Source organism: Prosopis cineraria, unplaced genomic scaffold, assembly GCF_029017545.1.
Source record: "Prosopis cineraria cultivar Desert tree isolate PC_DT_omini unplaced genomic scaffold, ASM2901754v1 PC7, whole genome shotgun sequence".
Lineage (NCBI taxonomy): Eukaryota > Viridiplantae > Streptophyta > Magnoliopsida > Fabales > Fabaceae > Prosopis > Prosopis cineraria.
Genome location: NW_026555338.1, coordinates 39,226,473 through 39,241,451, shown reverse-complemented (window position 1 = coordinate 39,241,451; position 14,979 = coordinate 39,226,473). Strand labels below are relative to the sequence as shown.

The 14,979-nt window shown below is 32.1% G+C and overlaps 1 protein-coding gene across 1 annotated transcript; it reads left to right on the top strand.

Annotated features, from left to right (window-relative positions):
* The first annotated feature begins 120 nt into the window (after positions 1–120).
* LOC129316082 (uncharacterized) lies at positions 121–1,000 on the top strand. Its single transcript, XM_054960340.1, has 2 exons — positions 121–488; positions 573–1,000. The coding sequence occupies exons 1-2, from the start codon at positions 277–279 to the stop codon at positions 793–795; spliced, it is 435 nt and encodes a 144-aa protein (XP_054816315.1). The 5' UTR covers positions 121–276; the 3' UTR covers positions 796–1,000.
* Positions 1,001–14,979: the final 13,979 nt, after the last annotated feature.

Sequence of the window (14,979 nt, the reverse complement as noted above, 5' to 3'; positions counted from 1 at the left end):
CCATGGAACTTGATTCTGGGGGTGTGGGTGTAAATTAAGAGTGAAAGGCATAAAACCGATGATGTGGAAGCTGGAGTGGTGCATGATTAAAACTCGAAGGAGGGTCCACTGAGCGATGCAACCTTATCCGGTACCAACCAATGACTATGAGGAAGAAACTCGAAACAGCATCCACAGCCACAATCGGAAGACATTTTGTGGAGTTAATATCAACGATGATATAAATGATTCAATGGCGTGTGCTGCTTGATTTCCAGAGCAACAGAGGTCAAAGTGATGGCGCACTCTCTGACTATGGCAGCGGGAGCTGCTGCCTCCGCCACTACAGCTATACCGAGAAGGGAAAGATCAGGGAGAGGGGACTGCAAGAGCACGAGCTTCGACTGTTCCTCATTGTTTCCGATTCAAGCCATATGGGCCGCTGCAGGTCATTACTGTCAAAATCATCGAGCCTCTCCCCAGCATCACCCTGCCTCTCTGCCTCGCAGGTTCTTATACGGCCATGCAGCCATTCATTACTATGATATTACAATTTATGTTCTCATTCTTTCAATTGACTTAGTCTAATCCAGGACATTGATAATAAGCGGCACAGCGTTGCTGGGTTTGAGTTCGAGCGAGCTTAGCCAAAATGCACGTGCCGCTGCGAGAAGGCAGCAGCCACCTCCATCAGAAGAGAAAAAGGATCCAAATGTTAGCGGGGTTCAAGCTAAAGTTGTGGCCAGCAAGAAGAGGAAAGAGGCCATGAAACAAAACGTGGCCAAGCTAAGAGAGAAGGGCAACCTCGTCAAGTAACCGCCTCAATAGTTAATGCACTAGTTTCCTAAACCCCAGTTTCCCAATTGTGAGTTTCTTGAACCAACCAACGAGCCAATCATGCTTTCATATTAACCAGACGTGTTTCGCCAACCTAAAAAAATAGTTGTTCTATTTACCTGAATAGTGCAACTTCTTTATAAATTTTTGTTACATATTACTACGTTCGGCATTGGTATCATAACCGGTCTATCATTTCCACCGACCCTCATTTGAATTAACGTCCCCTTTATTGTAGTTCTCCTCCTCCTCCGTCTCAAAAAGAACCGATACGCAGTGTGGGGTGCGTTGTTTTTAAACTTATCATCGTCACTATCATAATCTTTTCTTTTTTTTTTGTTTTTACCAGCATTACTATCGTGTCAAATATAACATAACTAGACTAAATCCCATATATTGCACAGTTTATGGTTACATCATACAAAAGTATGATGAATTTTGAATTATAATAAATTAAAAATTTTGAAAGAAAATAATGAAGTTGCCATATTAGACACAAGGAGGATTTTTTCTTTTTTGAATACATCTTTCATTAAAAGAACATAAGTATTGTAATTATAATTCATCTCCAATGTTATGACAGCAATATCTGAATCCTGGACATAAAATTTCAATTACAGCGTTTTATCACCGACTTTGTTAGTAGATAAATAGTATAATATATTTAGGTAGTGTTAGGATCGATCGATTTGGATTTTAATTTTAAATTTAAAATCTTGCATTTTAAATCTTACATTTGAAATTAATGTATTTAAAATCTTTTATTTGAATAGTTTAAAAAATTTTAATTGAAGAAGAAAGCGAAATTAAAATTCAAAATGAAAATGAACAATTGAAAATAACGAGTTTATTTTTATTTTTTAATTGAAGGGAGATTAAAAATATATAAGAGTTATAAATGTATCAATAGTAAAATATAAAGAGAATAAAACATTTGAAATAATTAAAATTTTAAATAATTAGAATATAGAAGGAATTTAAAATTATTAAGGAATTATAATTTGAAATGAATTTAAATTTAAACCAAATCAATACATAATTTTTTGTGTATTCAAACTAGGGATATGATTCAAATTCAAATCTTGATTAATCTTAACACACCATTAAATTATTTAGGAAATGAGGGTAGCCACGAGCTCGACATGTGTGTGTTTGAGTATAATTCTGTTCATACTCATTCCATTTTCTTAATTTCCATTTTTAGATAAATCAAGTAAACTTTTGAAAACTAAAATTACGAATAGGTACATAATAGGATTATTAGCGGGGTGAAATGTATTTTTTTAATGTAAAAATAAAACATTTTAAAAAGCCTTTTTAAGAGCCCACCAAAAAGATGTTTCGAAAAATAAATTTTAATTATTTATCAATTAATATAACAAGACAAATTATTAAACTCAAATTTCATAAATATAACATAATATTTACAAACTAATAATAAGGTCAGCAGAAATAAAATCATCATACAAGCAATTTTTGGATGTGCAGTGGGTATTCCTTTATAGAATCATACTCTTTTATTCTTAATACAATTTATTTAAGGGTTAAATGACAATTTAGGTCTTAAACTATATGCCTAATGGAGATTTCAACCCTAAACTTATATTTAGTATATTTTTAAATCCTAAACAATTAAATTTAGGGTAATTTAAGTTATGATATTAATTTCAAAGCTAAACTATGCATTTATTTCTTGAATTTTATATAATATTTTATTTTAATTTCTTAATTTTATAAAATATTTTTTTAATCATTTAACCTTAATATTATTAATTTTATCCTGATAAACTTTTATATTAAATTTTTAAATATTGACAAGATATATTTCAATGTTGATATATTAAATTTAATTTTTTTAAAAATAATGATGATTGATATAAAAATAATTATTTAAAATTGATGATATTAGAATTAAAAAATTAAAAAAATATTTTATAAAATTAAAGATTGAAATAAACCTTTATATAAAATTAAAAGAATAAAAGTTTAATTTTAAATAAACGTCGGTTAATTGTGGGGTCAGGAATTTTCACTCTCTTCCTGTACCCACTCTCCTCGCTGTCTCCATCTCTCTCCCTCCTCCCCTGCTGATCTGAAAATAAAATGGAGTGCAACAACTTTCAAAGAAGGAACTTCATAAACTTGCACATCATCAGCCACGGTCCTCACCGAAACTGCAATCTTATCTTCCTTCCCCTTTATGAACTAGAGAATAAATTTGGACTTGTGTTTGCATTGGTGTTGCATGAAAACGATGCATGTTGGGAGAGCCGTGAATGGCCATAAATTGGGAATAAAGCTCTCCGCAATGTGAGCCCCACGTGACATTGTTCGTCTGCCTTTCACTCAATTTATTCTCCTTGTTCGCTCTAAGGGCTCTTCTTCTTTCTCTCTTTCTTCATTAGTAAAAAAAAAAAGGATTATTTGTTTGCGCAAACTCTTTCATGGCAATGACAGATAAAAAAGGAATGGAAGATGAGTGAACTGTCGAATGAAGCAAAAAAGAAAAGAAACAGAGCGGGTTAGTGATTGGTTAGGCGAGATTATTGAAATGAGAGGAGAAACAGAATAGGCACATACTTGGGTGCCGTTCTCTTAGTCTTCTTGCTCTTCCCGCCAGCTTCAAGATCGATCCCCATTGTTGCCAAGCTTACGACCTCCCTCTGCCCTTCACGCTTAAAGACCACACTAAGCATAATGAGGCCTTCCCCGTCAACTCCGACCAACTTCAACTCTTTGCCGTCGCCGTCTCTACTTAGGCAGCTGTTTCCGAGGCTTGAAATCTTTGATTCCGTACCTGTTTGGCGAGCTAGCTCTGATGCTCACCCTCATGGCAGTAGCATTGCTGGTGCTGGCATGTTCTCACGGAAAACAACCCTCCTCGCCATTATGGTCGAAGCAGCGAGAGAGAGACAGAGAGAGAGAGAGAGAGAGAGAGCAGACGAGGAGAGAGAAAATTCTTGGGCAACAATTAACTAACTTTCCCTTGAAATTAACGGCAAGCATTAAATTATCACAAATTTAATTATTCAAACATTAAAATATATCAATATAAAAGGATGTAAAATTTAGGATTCAAATTATTATTTAATCCTTTATTTAACTCTGTTATGTGATATTGAAATTCATGACAATATCTTTTTAAAATAAAAAAATCAAATTAAATTATTTATAAAAAAATATTTTATGTTTTTCTGAAAGTACAAAAGCAAGAAAGTAATGTTAAATTTTGAAAAGATAAAATTGGAAAATATATTATTATAAATATAAAAATCTTATTTGGGAAGACTAAAATATTTTAGGAAAAATATAATTTTTAATACATATAATTTCATTAAATTTTGCTTTTAGTTTCTATAATTTTTTTCAATATTTTTAGTCAAAGACCAAAACTACTAAAAAAATGGAGACAATAGAGACCTGAAAAACAAAGGTCACGCAATTTTTTTTAAAATTATAGAGATTGAAAACACTAAAAAAATTATAGGGACTAAAAATAAAACCTAATGAAACTCTAAAGACCAAAAATTGTATTTTCCCTATATTTTAATATATTTTATTTATTTATGAAATTTAGTGAGGTGGTTAATGTAAGAGGGAGGGGGGGGAGAGAGAGAGAGAGAGTGTGTGTGTGTGTGTGTGTGTGTGTGTGTGTTGGTAAGCTTGTAGGGTCACGGACTTAATAATAAGAACAACTACAAGGAGAAATATCCTAATTAATACTCCCTCTGTTCTTATATATAAAAAAAATTTTAGAATCTCTTTTGGTTCTTAAATATAAAAGATTATCAACATATTTTTTTAATAAATGAACTATTATACTCTTACTATATTGGAAGGTGAAAAAGACAAGTATTTATAAATTTATTTTAAAAAAGAGATTTATTTTTTATTTAAAATAATTAGGGACAAAATTAAAATATTGTTATGCTTTTAAGTGGATAATCAATTTCTATTGATTTATGTAATTCAATTAAAAATATTTTATATGTAAAAATGGAGGGAGAATGTAAATATCCCCAGCGCCTCTCCAAAAAGAAATGCAACTCTTTTAGTCAATTGTACTTACTATTTCTCTCTCCGTAGACTTGTATAATCTTTTCAATTCACGATGATCTTGTCAACTTTCTAATCCTTCTTGGGATATGATTTTCTGTCTCATCATCTCACAATTATTGATAGAGCTAACTACAAAAACTCACCCTTATTTGAAGAAGACATTAGAGAGGGAAAAATGGAAACTTGTTAAACTCTTCAAGCATGGGCCACCAAGTCTTCCATCTTTTCTATACAGATGATTTGATTATGTTTGGGGAGGTTTCAAGAAAATAGGTCAAAGCCATTAATAAATGCCTTGATAAGTTTTGTGCTATTTCTGGGCAAAGGAAGAGGAGGAAAGTATTTTATATTATCTTGCTTAATTTTGCTTGGAGTAAAAGGGAGTAGAGGAGTTTTTAACAGTCCTTTTCTTTAGTTCAACAATTGAGGGAAAGAGAGGTAATAAATAATTTACTATTATACCCTCATATAAAAGATTTTTTTTTTACCTTTTCTCATTTAAATTAATTTTACATCTAAATTCATATTGAATAATTTTTGAGTTTATCTGTCTGATAATTGATGCATCACCTCAATCTATTTGTCTCTCGAAATCATTACACCTGATCATTGTGCTCGCCTCTCTTAGTGTGTATATTTTTTCTCCTTATGTGATTTTGGTTTTTTGGTTACCATGGTTGCGTATGCATCAATGCCTTATGGTTGTGTCGAGTCTGATTGGAATGTCTTCTAGACAATCATAAATTGCATCTATTTAAGCTGGAATATTTTGCTTATCGTCATTGGAAGCTAAAGGACAAATATTTGTGATTCAACGGTTTGGAAATAACTTTCTCTTCTATTTTCAATTAAAAGGGGATTTGAGGTTTATGATTTGCAATGGTCCATGGCTTATGCGAGGCTGCCTTATCTCCTTTTTTATTGCCCACCTAAGCCTCTATCTTCCTTTTGTTTTCCTTCCTTTCCAGTTTGGGTACAAGTTCATGATTTACCCTTAGATTACTATAATAAGGTAACAGCCTCATTCTTAGCTGATCATTTAGGATAGTTCATTCAATTTTATTGCCCACCTAACAAGCTCATACAGTTACATATCAATTAATTATAGATACAAATGGCAATTAAATAATTTCACAATCATCACATACATATTTTACAATTATAGCCTCATCCGCAAACTAACAACCATGTGATCGGATATTAATGTGTATTGACATATTTATTTTAAAAATACATATCTTGATGTCATAATAATAACAATTATGTGCTCCTAATGAAAACACGTCAAACCATAACAATAACAACCATATGGCCGAAAGTAGAATGCATGATTAATACCAATCTTATACCTCCTAATATCTTCAACATGAAACCGGTGGCTATTCAGAGGCTATGTCCAAAACCCAGACTAACCTAGCCTTCCACTTGTGAGTTGCTATCGGGCTAGGGTTAAGTCATTCACTTGTGTTACGCAATTTCTCCCAATATTGATAACCATGGGGTGTCGTACCCCTAATATAGTATCTTGATAAACTGGTGGAGACTAGTTAGGTTTGAATCCCTTAAAGAACAAATAGGACTATCTTGAATCAAACATGGGGCAATGGCCATCTCTCAGTTTTAATGATCGATGTCAAGACAAACTTTTGATTCCAATGGTAAGCTATTATTACCATATGGGTTTGCCAATATACTCCTCCCTATAGACAAACTCCCACCGTAATGATCATGCCATGCATAAATAACAAGATATATTCCATTCAAGGAACAGTAATCACATCATATCATGCTTACATAATTCTCTTTCTCCACTATAATCCGCATATCACAATCATATTTATGATACTCCACATCTCAAATATTATATGTTCATCGGTTTCACAATTACATGCTTTTTTATTCATCGATAATTACATGAACATACATATGTAATATTCTCAACAATTCAATACAATCTTATACAATCTTACACACATAATTCATCACGTTGCCAACATTGCATTAATGGGTTCTCGACCACCCAAATAAACTTTCAAATGAATTAGTTCAACTAATAAATAATTAAAAAATAATTATACAAACGATATTTTCCTCCAATTACCTCAAACCTTTGAGAGTCAAAGCTCTCAATCACAACTTACTTTTCAAGCTAAGTTCAAGCTCACTAGTGCCTTTTGAGGTTAGTCTACAATTTAACATTAACACCCATTACTAATAATCATCAAAATCGTTACTTCCAACATCTAATTTCATACTTTAATAACCAAAATTCTTAACTTCAAAATCAACCTCACATCCAATGAGTTTTTTAACTTCTATTAACTTCATTTAGCTCTCAACAACTTAAATAACCATTAATGTATCATCTAACAATCCAAAATCATCATCAGTGTCACAAATTACTCATTTTCAACTCAAATTTCAACATTTTAATAACCCAATGCTCTTAATTATTGAGTTTAATCATCATATTAGGTATATTAACTCTTATTAACTCCAACTAATGCTAACAAAATCTTTAATCAATATCAATGACAACTACTTATCTCAATCAGTACCATTTTATGGCACTTTAGGGTATAATTTTGTCCATAATTGAGAGCCCACTTTCATAGATACATGAAACCACTATATCTAATCTTAGATAACTCAAATAGCTCCCATTAGTCCCTTTTAGACTAATGGATTCAGACCCATAGCTTTAAGTTCGAAAATTATCATCTCCTAACCTCAAATCTCACTTCCAAAACCTGTAGAGAGAAGAAGAGATAAGGGAGGCATACCTAGGTGAAATAAAGCTCCAATCACCTCTAAAATACTCAAAAGTTGATGCCCTAGCAAAGCAACCACTCTCTTCATTGCCCTCCCTTTATTTTATGGTGTTTTTATCTGTTTTCTCATTTTTAAAAAGATTGATTTTGGAAATTATGCTGCAGCGTGAATTTTTAGGCTGTAGCACAATGCACTAGGCCAAAATTTATTTATTTTTCTTCAATTTGAGTTCGAGTGACCCAATTCACTTTCAAACCTAATTCAAAGGCTAAAGCCAAACTCAATAGCTGTTTCTAACTATCCTCAACCCATTTATACTTAAATTTACATATTTACCCTTTGTTAACTTAATTAAGGGAATAATTTTTAGGATGTTACAAGTAAGATAGAAAGACTGCCGCCAATAAGGGAGACCTTAGTAACATGGAAGGCGTAAAAGGAGGAGCTTTACAAGACAATAAAAAGTGGCGTGTAGTTGATGTAGTCAAAGGTGGGTATGTCACCAATAGTAAGGAAGTAGATGCCTTTCACTATTAATGGTTCCCTTTGCTTTTCAAATGCCAACAAAGCAAATTAGTTTTGAATTGTGTATTTTTTTTTGTTTGAGAATTGTACATTTAGGAATTGTACATCTATTTGAGATTTTGATGTGGCTTGCGATGCCCGCACCCATAATTCTATTGAGTTGTTAAGGCGCTCGGGAATAGATTTTGAGAAGAATAAAAGTATGATGAGGTCAAAGGCCAGAAGGATGAGTTGAAAAGTCATACTTCCATATGGCAATGAGGCAGAAGATATATGCGGCACGTGGCTGCCCAAGTGTGTATTCCCTTAGTAAAAAAATTATTTGAAAGTCAAACTTAACCATAGTTAACATCAAGGGGAACAATTGTAAAATCTCCATTTTCTAACCTAGTTTAACCAGTTAATCAAATTATTTAATAATTAAACTCATTTTCTAAGTGTTTACCATTTATAAACAATCTATTTAAAAAGACAAAATCATAGTTGTATAGTGCACAGAAGCATGAGACATCATTCATTTGGAAAAATAATTTGAAAAAAGGGCAAAAATGCATTTTACAAAAATTTTAAGTTGTTTATTGCGGCTAACTACGCACTCACCACGACGCACCATGTTAAGACCATTCGTCATGACCAAAGCATACTTACACTGTGGCAAGTCTCCCCTATGTAGTTTTCCACAGTTAAAGTTCCATTCACTGTGGTGAGCTACACAGATATGACAACAAAAGATAAATCCGAGGGTCAACTTTTAGAGTACCCCAAATCTCTATCCAACTTTCATATGAGGTGATCTATATGTTCACGAAAAGCACATACAAAGAGCTATTTGATGGCACTAATTTTATATCCAAGATCATTTAAACAAAGGAGTTGGACATCCAAACACACTTTAACCACTTTTAAAGAATTTACACAACAAAAGGATGTCCAAACCCCAAGCAAAATGCCATAAGCTCATGCAACCACCTAGATCAAACTTAAAAGACTTAAGACAATCTGTGCGACACGCTACAACACAAAAATACAAACCATAACTCAATTTCACTCATCAACCTTAATTTCATCAAAAAGTAAGGGAGAGATAATTACCAATTCAAATAACTAAAATAATTGTTTACAACCTTCCAATTACCTTAAACATACATGCACTAGTATTTTAGCCCTGATTAAGCCTTATCAACACATTCATTTTACTCTAGGGCATAAAATACAACCAATAAATAACTTAATATATGAAATGGTGCAAGTACTCAAAAATAAACATCTTAATTGGCATTATCATTATAAATTACACATAAGCAAAAGAAAATGAGGCATTAAAGTGGAAATAGCTAATCCCTAAACCTTAAGAGCCTTCCCCCTATCTTGACTAAAGCGAGTACTTGTAAAATATTGAATAATGAGATGAGTACAACTATTCAGTAATCAAGATCATCTATAACATGATTATGTAAGTCAAATAATCACAAGCATGAAACGTAGAAAATTATAAAAAAATTAATATAGATTTCACATAAATCAATGCAATGTATGATCATCCATATCTCCAAATCTCCATCTCTACTGACCGAATCCATGGCTGCACGATAATTAGGAGCTAAACTTATGTGATTGGGATAGTCCAAGCTCTTTAATCATGATGGGTGACCCAACTAAGGCTTTACACCCATTATTAAACCATGGATTCCCCCATCTCGAACACATAGGTATCATATGATCCAGTTACCAATTTCGCTAGCTAGACTTTAAGGATAAAGCAATAGATTAAGCATTAAGGCCTTGCAGTATCGGTATGATCCATATGGACATAAATATACTCCACTAAGGCAAACTCCCACCTTTAATATGATCATGTAGGTCAACCACATGCTAAACCTAAAATATCTCCCTTAATAAACATAATTAATTACATAAATTAAAGTAATCATAAGTTAAGCTTCTTTTTGGATTACTAAGTTTGAATTTTATAGAAATGGGATCCCATGTTTTTATAAATCAATTTCACTAAAACATCACTTAATAAACCTCAAATCAGGGTAAAATAATATTTTGAAATCATAGGATACCTCGTAGAAGTGAAAAAGCTTAAAAATGGTTGAAAAACTTCAAGACATGAAAAATAGGGGGATGTGTTACAGCATGTGCACATGCACCATGGCTATCCCTCTTTGTGCTATACACCGCAGCATGTTGCACATATCAAACAACAATTCTACTGTCATTTGATAGCAAGCTAAGATAACTTTCAATGTGCCCCATTTCTCCATCCGACGTCCAAATGAGGTGATCTAGATGTCTACTGAAAGCTCTTTTCATAAACTAACTAATGACATGGCGTTTACTTTCAAATTAAGTCACACAAGAAAGTTAGACACCCAAATATATTTTCACAACTTTTCTCACTTTTCACAATTCCAGGGTGTCTAACATCCCACACATGTGTTAATAGCGATTCCTAACACCTAAAACACACTCAAAGGACTTAAGACTACCTATACAACATAGCACATGCATATAGTTCTAATCATTCTAAATTTTTACTCCTCAACCCCTATAATATCAAAAATAATAGAGGGAGGTTTTAGTATTACATTTTACAATCAACATTCACAATTATGATCAAATCAACATCTTTATATTTGCACTAGTATTTTGACCCTATCAATACTTTAACATCTTAGTTATAACATTCTGAGGCCTAAAATACATCTTAAATTCATTAACAATAATATAGTGCAAATGCAAACAAAATGCATCTTAATTGGCAATATTCAATGTATTACATAAAATAAATAAGATGAGGAGATTTTACACTAGGAATTCCATGAAATCCTCAACCTTTAGAGTCTTTCCCTTTTCTACAACAAAGCTAAAGCTTGTAAAATATTGAAAGAGAGGGGTGAGTCTAGCCACTCAGCAACCAAAGTATACCTACCCTGTGTAGTTCCATATCAATTAATTTAAAAATAAAGACAAAAAATTGAATACTCAAAATTATGTGTTTAAACATATCGTAAGTTAAACTTTCACTTATTAAGTTCATTTTCATATTTCACAGTTCCAATCACTAGGTACATTGACATAGTACTTACAAACAAGTAACAATGACCTAATTCACAACTCGATGAATATCACCACATTCTGCACAACCATGTGGCAATTATATATTCATTATCACGACTTGCTACAAAATTAACAACCATGTGATATGTTGGATATACACATATGCATGATTGATTCCTTTTTATAATTCCCTTATTTCCTTCGACTGAAACCATGGGCTATAATATTAATTAAGGCTCCATCCATATGATTGAAATACCCAAGCTAATCAATTGTGAGGTGTGACTTAGCCAAAGATTACAATACTTAGTCTTGAACCACGGCTTCCCCTATTCTTTAATCTCTAGAGTGTCATATATCCTAAGCTAATCTCCTTAAAAAATAGGTAGAGATAGCTAGATTCTAGTCTCTTGACAAATTATGAGACAATTCATTGACAAATAGTGAAACAAGGCTTAGCCTTTATGCGTTAGAAGGTAGCTATAAATACTATATGTATTTTATCTAGTCCTCTCCCTAAGTGAACTTTCGCCAAATGATCATACAATATATGATGCTCACTCATTTCACAATTTTATTTACTCAATAACAACATATTGGATCTCATAGTATTACGTTACCCAAGTAAGCATCATCATTATTTTCACAAATTCTCTTCACTTCAATTATCAATTTCATAACACATCTCTAATTCTCATTAGCCACACATGTAAAATTCATATGCTATTGCATCATACTATTAACACATCGCATAACATACATGTATCATTTTAACACATTTATAGTTTGAAAATCTCTTTGAATTCAACTCCATATTTCAAGTCAGACAAGCTTAATATGCTATCCCATAGTTCATGACATGTTTTCACATTCACAATCACAATTATACATGCAAATAAACCTATTTCAGATTATAACACAACTAACAAACAACTACCCAAGATAGGTTTCCTTTTAGTTACCTCAAACTTTTAAGAGGTCAATGGTTTACCCCTCAATATATGATGCTAAGCTGGCTTTCTAAGCTAAATATAGTGCCTGAATGATTAATCTACAATTAATCAAGTTCAAACTCAATTACCATTTCTGAAAACACATTTCTAACTCTCACATTTTCATTTCTAAATACTCAATACCTTTATTTCTCACATTTAAGCTTATTAATTAGGTTTAATAGCTTCTATCACTCCCAACTAATAATTATCAAACTCATATATGATCATTAATGTCTGACAACCCTCATAAATCTAATTTATTACCCATTTTTAGATATTAATGACTCCCAACCACTATTAAAGTCTAAATCCATAGTTTCTAGGTTTAAATACTCAATTCAAACCCCATTAATTCTATTTGAGTTAATGGGTTCCAACCCATAACCTAGATGGACCAAAAATAGCCTCTTACTATCAAAACCTAACTAAAAACTTCAAGAAAATAAGCGGGGAAGGAAGTAGAAGAGGTTAGGAGGCTTGCTTTTGAGGTTTGGTAGCTTCAAAATGCCTCTAACATTCTTGAAATTGAAGCCCTATTAAAGTTCTAAGTCTCTTCCTCCTTCTCCATTTTCTCTTTTCTTCCCTCTATTTTTCACATCAACTTCATGTCTTAATTCTATATAAAACATATCATGCGTTGCGGCACCTGTCCCCATACATCATAGTATGTGGTACAGAGAAGGCTATTTTGTGTCTTCTGGCCTAGTGCAGCACGGCATGTTGCACAGAGGCTTTTCTTATTTTTTTTCTCTACTTTTAAAGACCAAATAGCCTGACTTCAGTCTAAATTCAATCCTAAGGCTGAAATCACAATACAAAACATCTGTTAGCTCTCTGTAACCACACATTGCATAAATCCTACTTAATTTTCCTTAATTACTTAGATAATTTAGGGTTAAATTTTCTCAGATGTTACAAAACCATATAGCACAACTAATATCATCATCATCTTGCTTATATTCATCAATTTTTATCAGCTTAGAGGGTTTAAAATATTACTTCCATAATTTAAAATCAAAACAACATGTATACATTTAGATACACACACATGAAGGTGTATTTTTAATTTTACAAACACCTAATATAATTTAACAAGCAATAATGTGCAAGAATCCTCTGGTTACTTTAAACCTTTAAAGGCTCAAAGGTTAATCCCCAAGAATTGACTTGCTTTTAAACTGAACTCAAGCTCCTCAGTGTTTCGCAAGGTTAGTCTACAATTTATAACAATCACCAATCACTAATAATAAAAACAACAACACTTTCAACTTCTAAATTCAACATTTAACAACCCAAATTTTCAAATTCAACCTAAATCTCTCATCAAATGAGTTTATTACCTCCTATTAATTTCATTTAGTTCTTATTAACTTAAATATCAACAATTATAATACCCAACAATCCAAATTTTTTCTCAAAGTGACTAGGATTTGTCCAAAACCCTAGCCCAAAACTTATAACCTTGTAAAATCCTTTAAACTAGGTTTAAATAAGTAAAATAACTCTTATTAAACCTATTTAGACTAACGGTTTAGACTCATTGATTTAAGGTTCAAATTTATCATGCTTTAACCAAAAATCTCAATTTTAAAAAGTGTAAAGGGAAGGAAAAGGGAAGAGAAAGACAAACTTAAGTAGAATCAAGCTCAAAACCCCCTCCTAGTGCTTCAAAATTGTTGTCTTTATAGAGCTTTCCCCTCTCCTATTGCCCTCTCTTTTCTTTGTTTTCTTTTAGGTCTGTCTTTCTCATTCACAAATTTGACTTAAAATTTTGCTCGTTTGTTACGACGAATTATGCCTCTCACCACGGTTAATGACACAACTTGGCCAACCCGAATTTAATTCCCCTATTTAGGCCCAATTGGCCTAAAAACACCATAAGGTTTGATCCATGGACTGTAAATAAATTTAATATGTTCATTAGCCATTCCAAACCATCTTTAAACTATTTAATACTAAATTTTACTTAATTAATCTTACTTAATCTTCATAAACCAAGGATTAAAAAATCCAACATGTTACAACTCTCTTGTTCTTTAAGAATTTTATCCCCAAGATTTAAACAACTATAAGTCACATACATTATTGAAATAAGTGAAGGTACTATTGCTTTATCTTCTCTTCCATCTTCCAAATAGTGTCACTTGGAGTAATCCCTTTCCAAATAACTTTTATCAAGTGGATCATCTTGTTTCTCAACTATTTCTCCTTCACATTCACAATCCTCTCGAGTTTGGTGTGGTAAGTCAAATTCTCCAACAATTTCACATTCTCGAGCTTAATTATATGGGACATTAGGTGCTCTTGAGGGTATAGTTTAAGGACAAAAGTGGACTTTAACTCTTTAACTAACTGCAGGTGTTTTTCCTAACAATGATAATTTATAATCATCTAGTAACTTGTCAAAAAGGTTGGTCAAAATAGTATTTTTGGTCTTTTACATGACAAGAAATAACATTTATCTTGTGGTATTAATTTATAATTTAGGATATTTAATCATTATTAATTTTCTTATGATGTACTTATTTATAAATTTTTGAGTCTTTTTTTCAATTTTTTTAGTCAACTAATTGCTAAAGTTAATACTTATTAATAGTAGGAGCAACATTATTTGCAATTGTTAAAGGGAAAAATTTAACCAGAAAAAAATTTCAGGATACTTAGTTAAAGAGAAAAATGCTCTTTAAAAAAAAAAGTCATTCAAAAGTCACTCGGAGGGTTGTTCCTGTTATGGTAACGATATCTG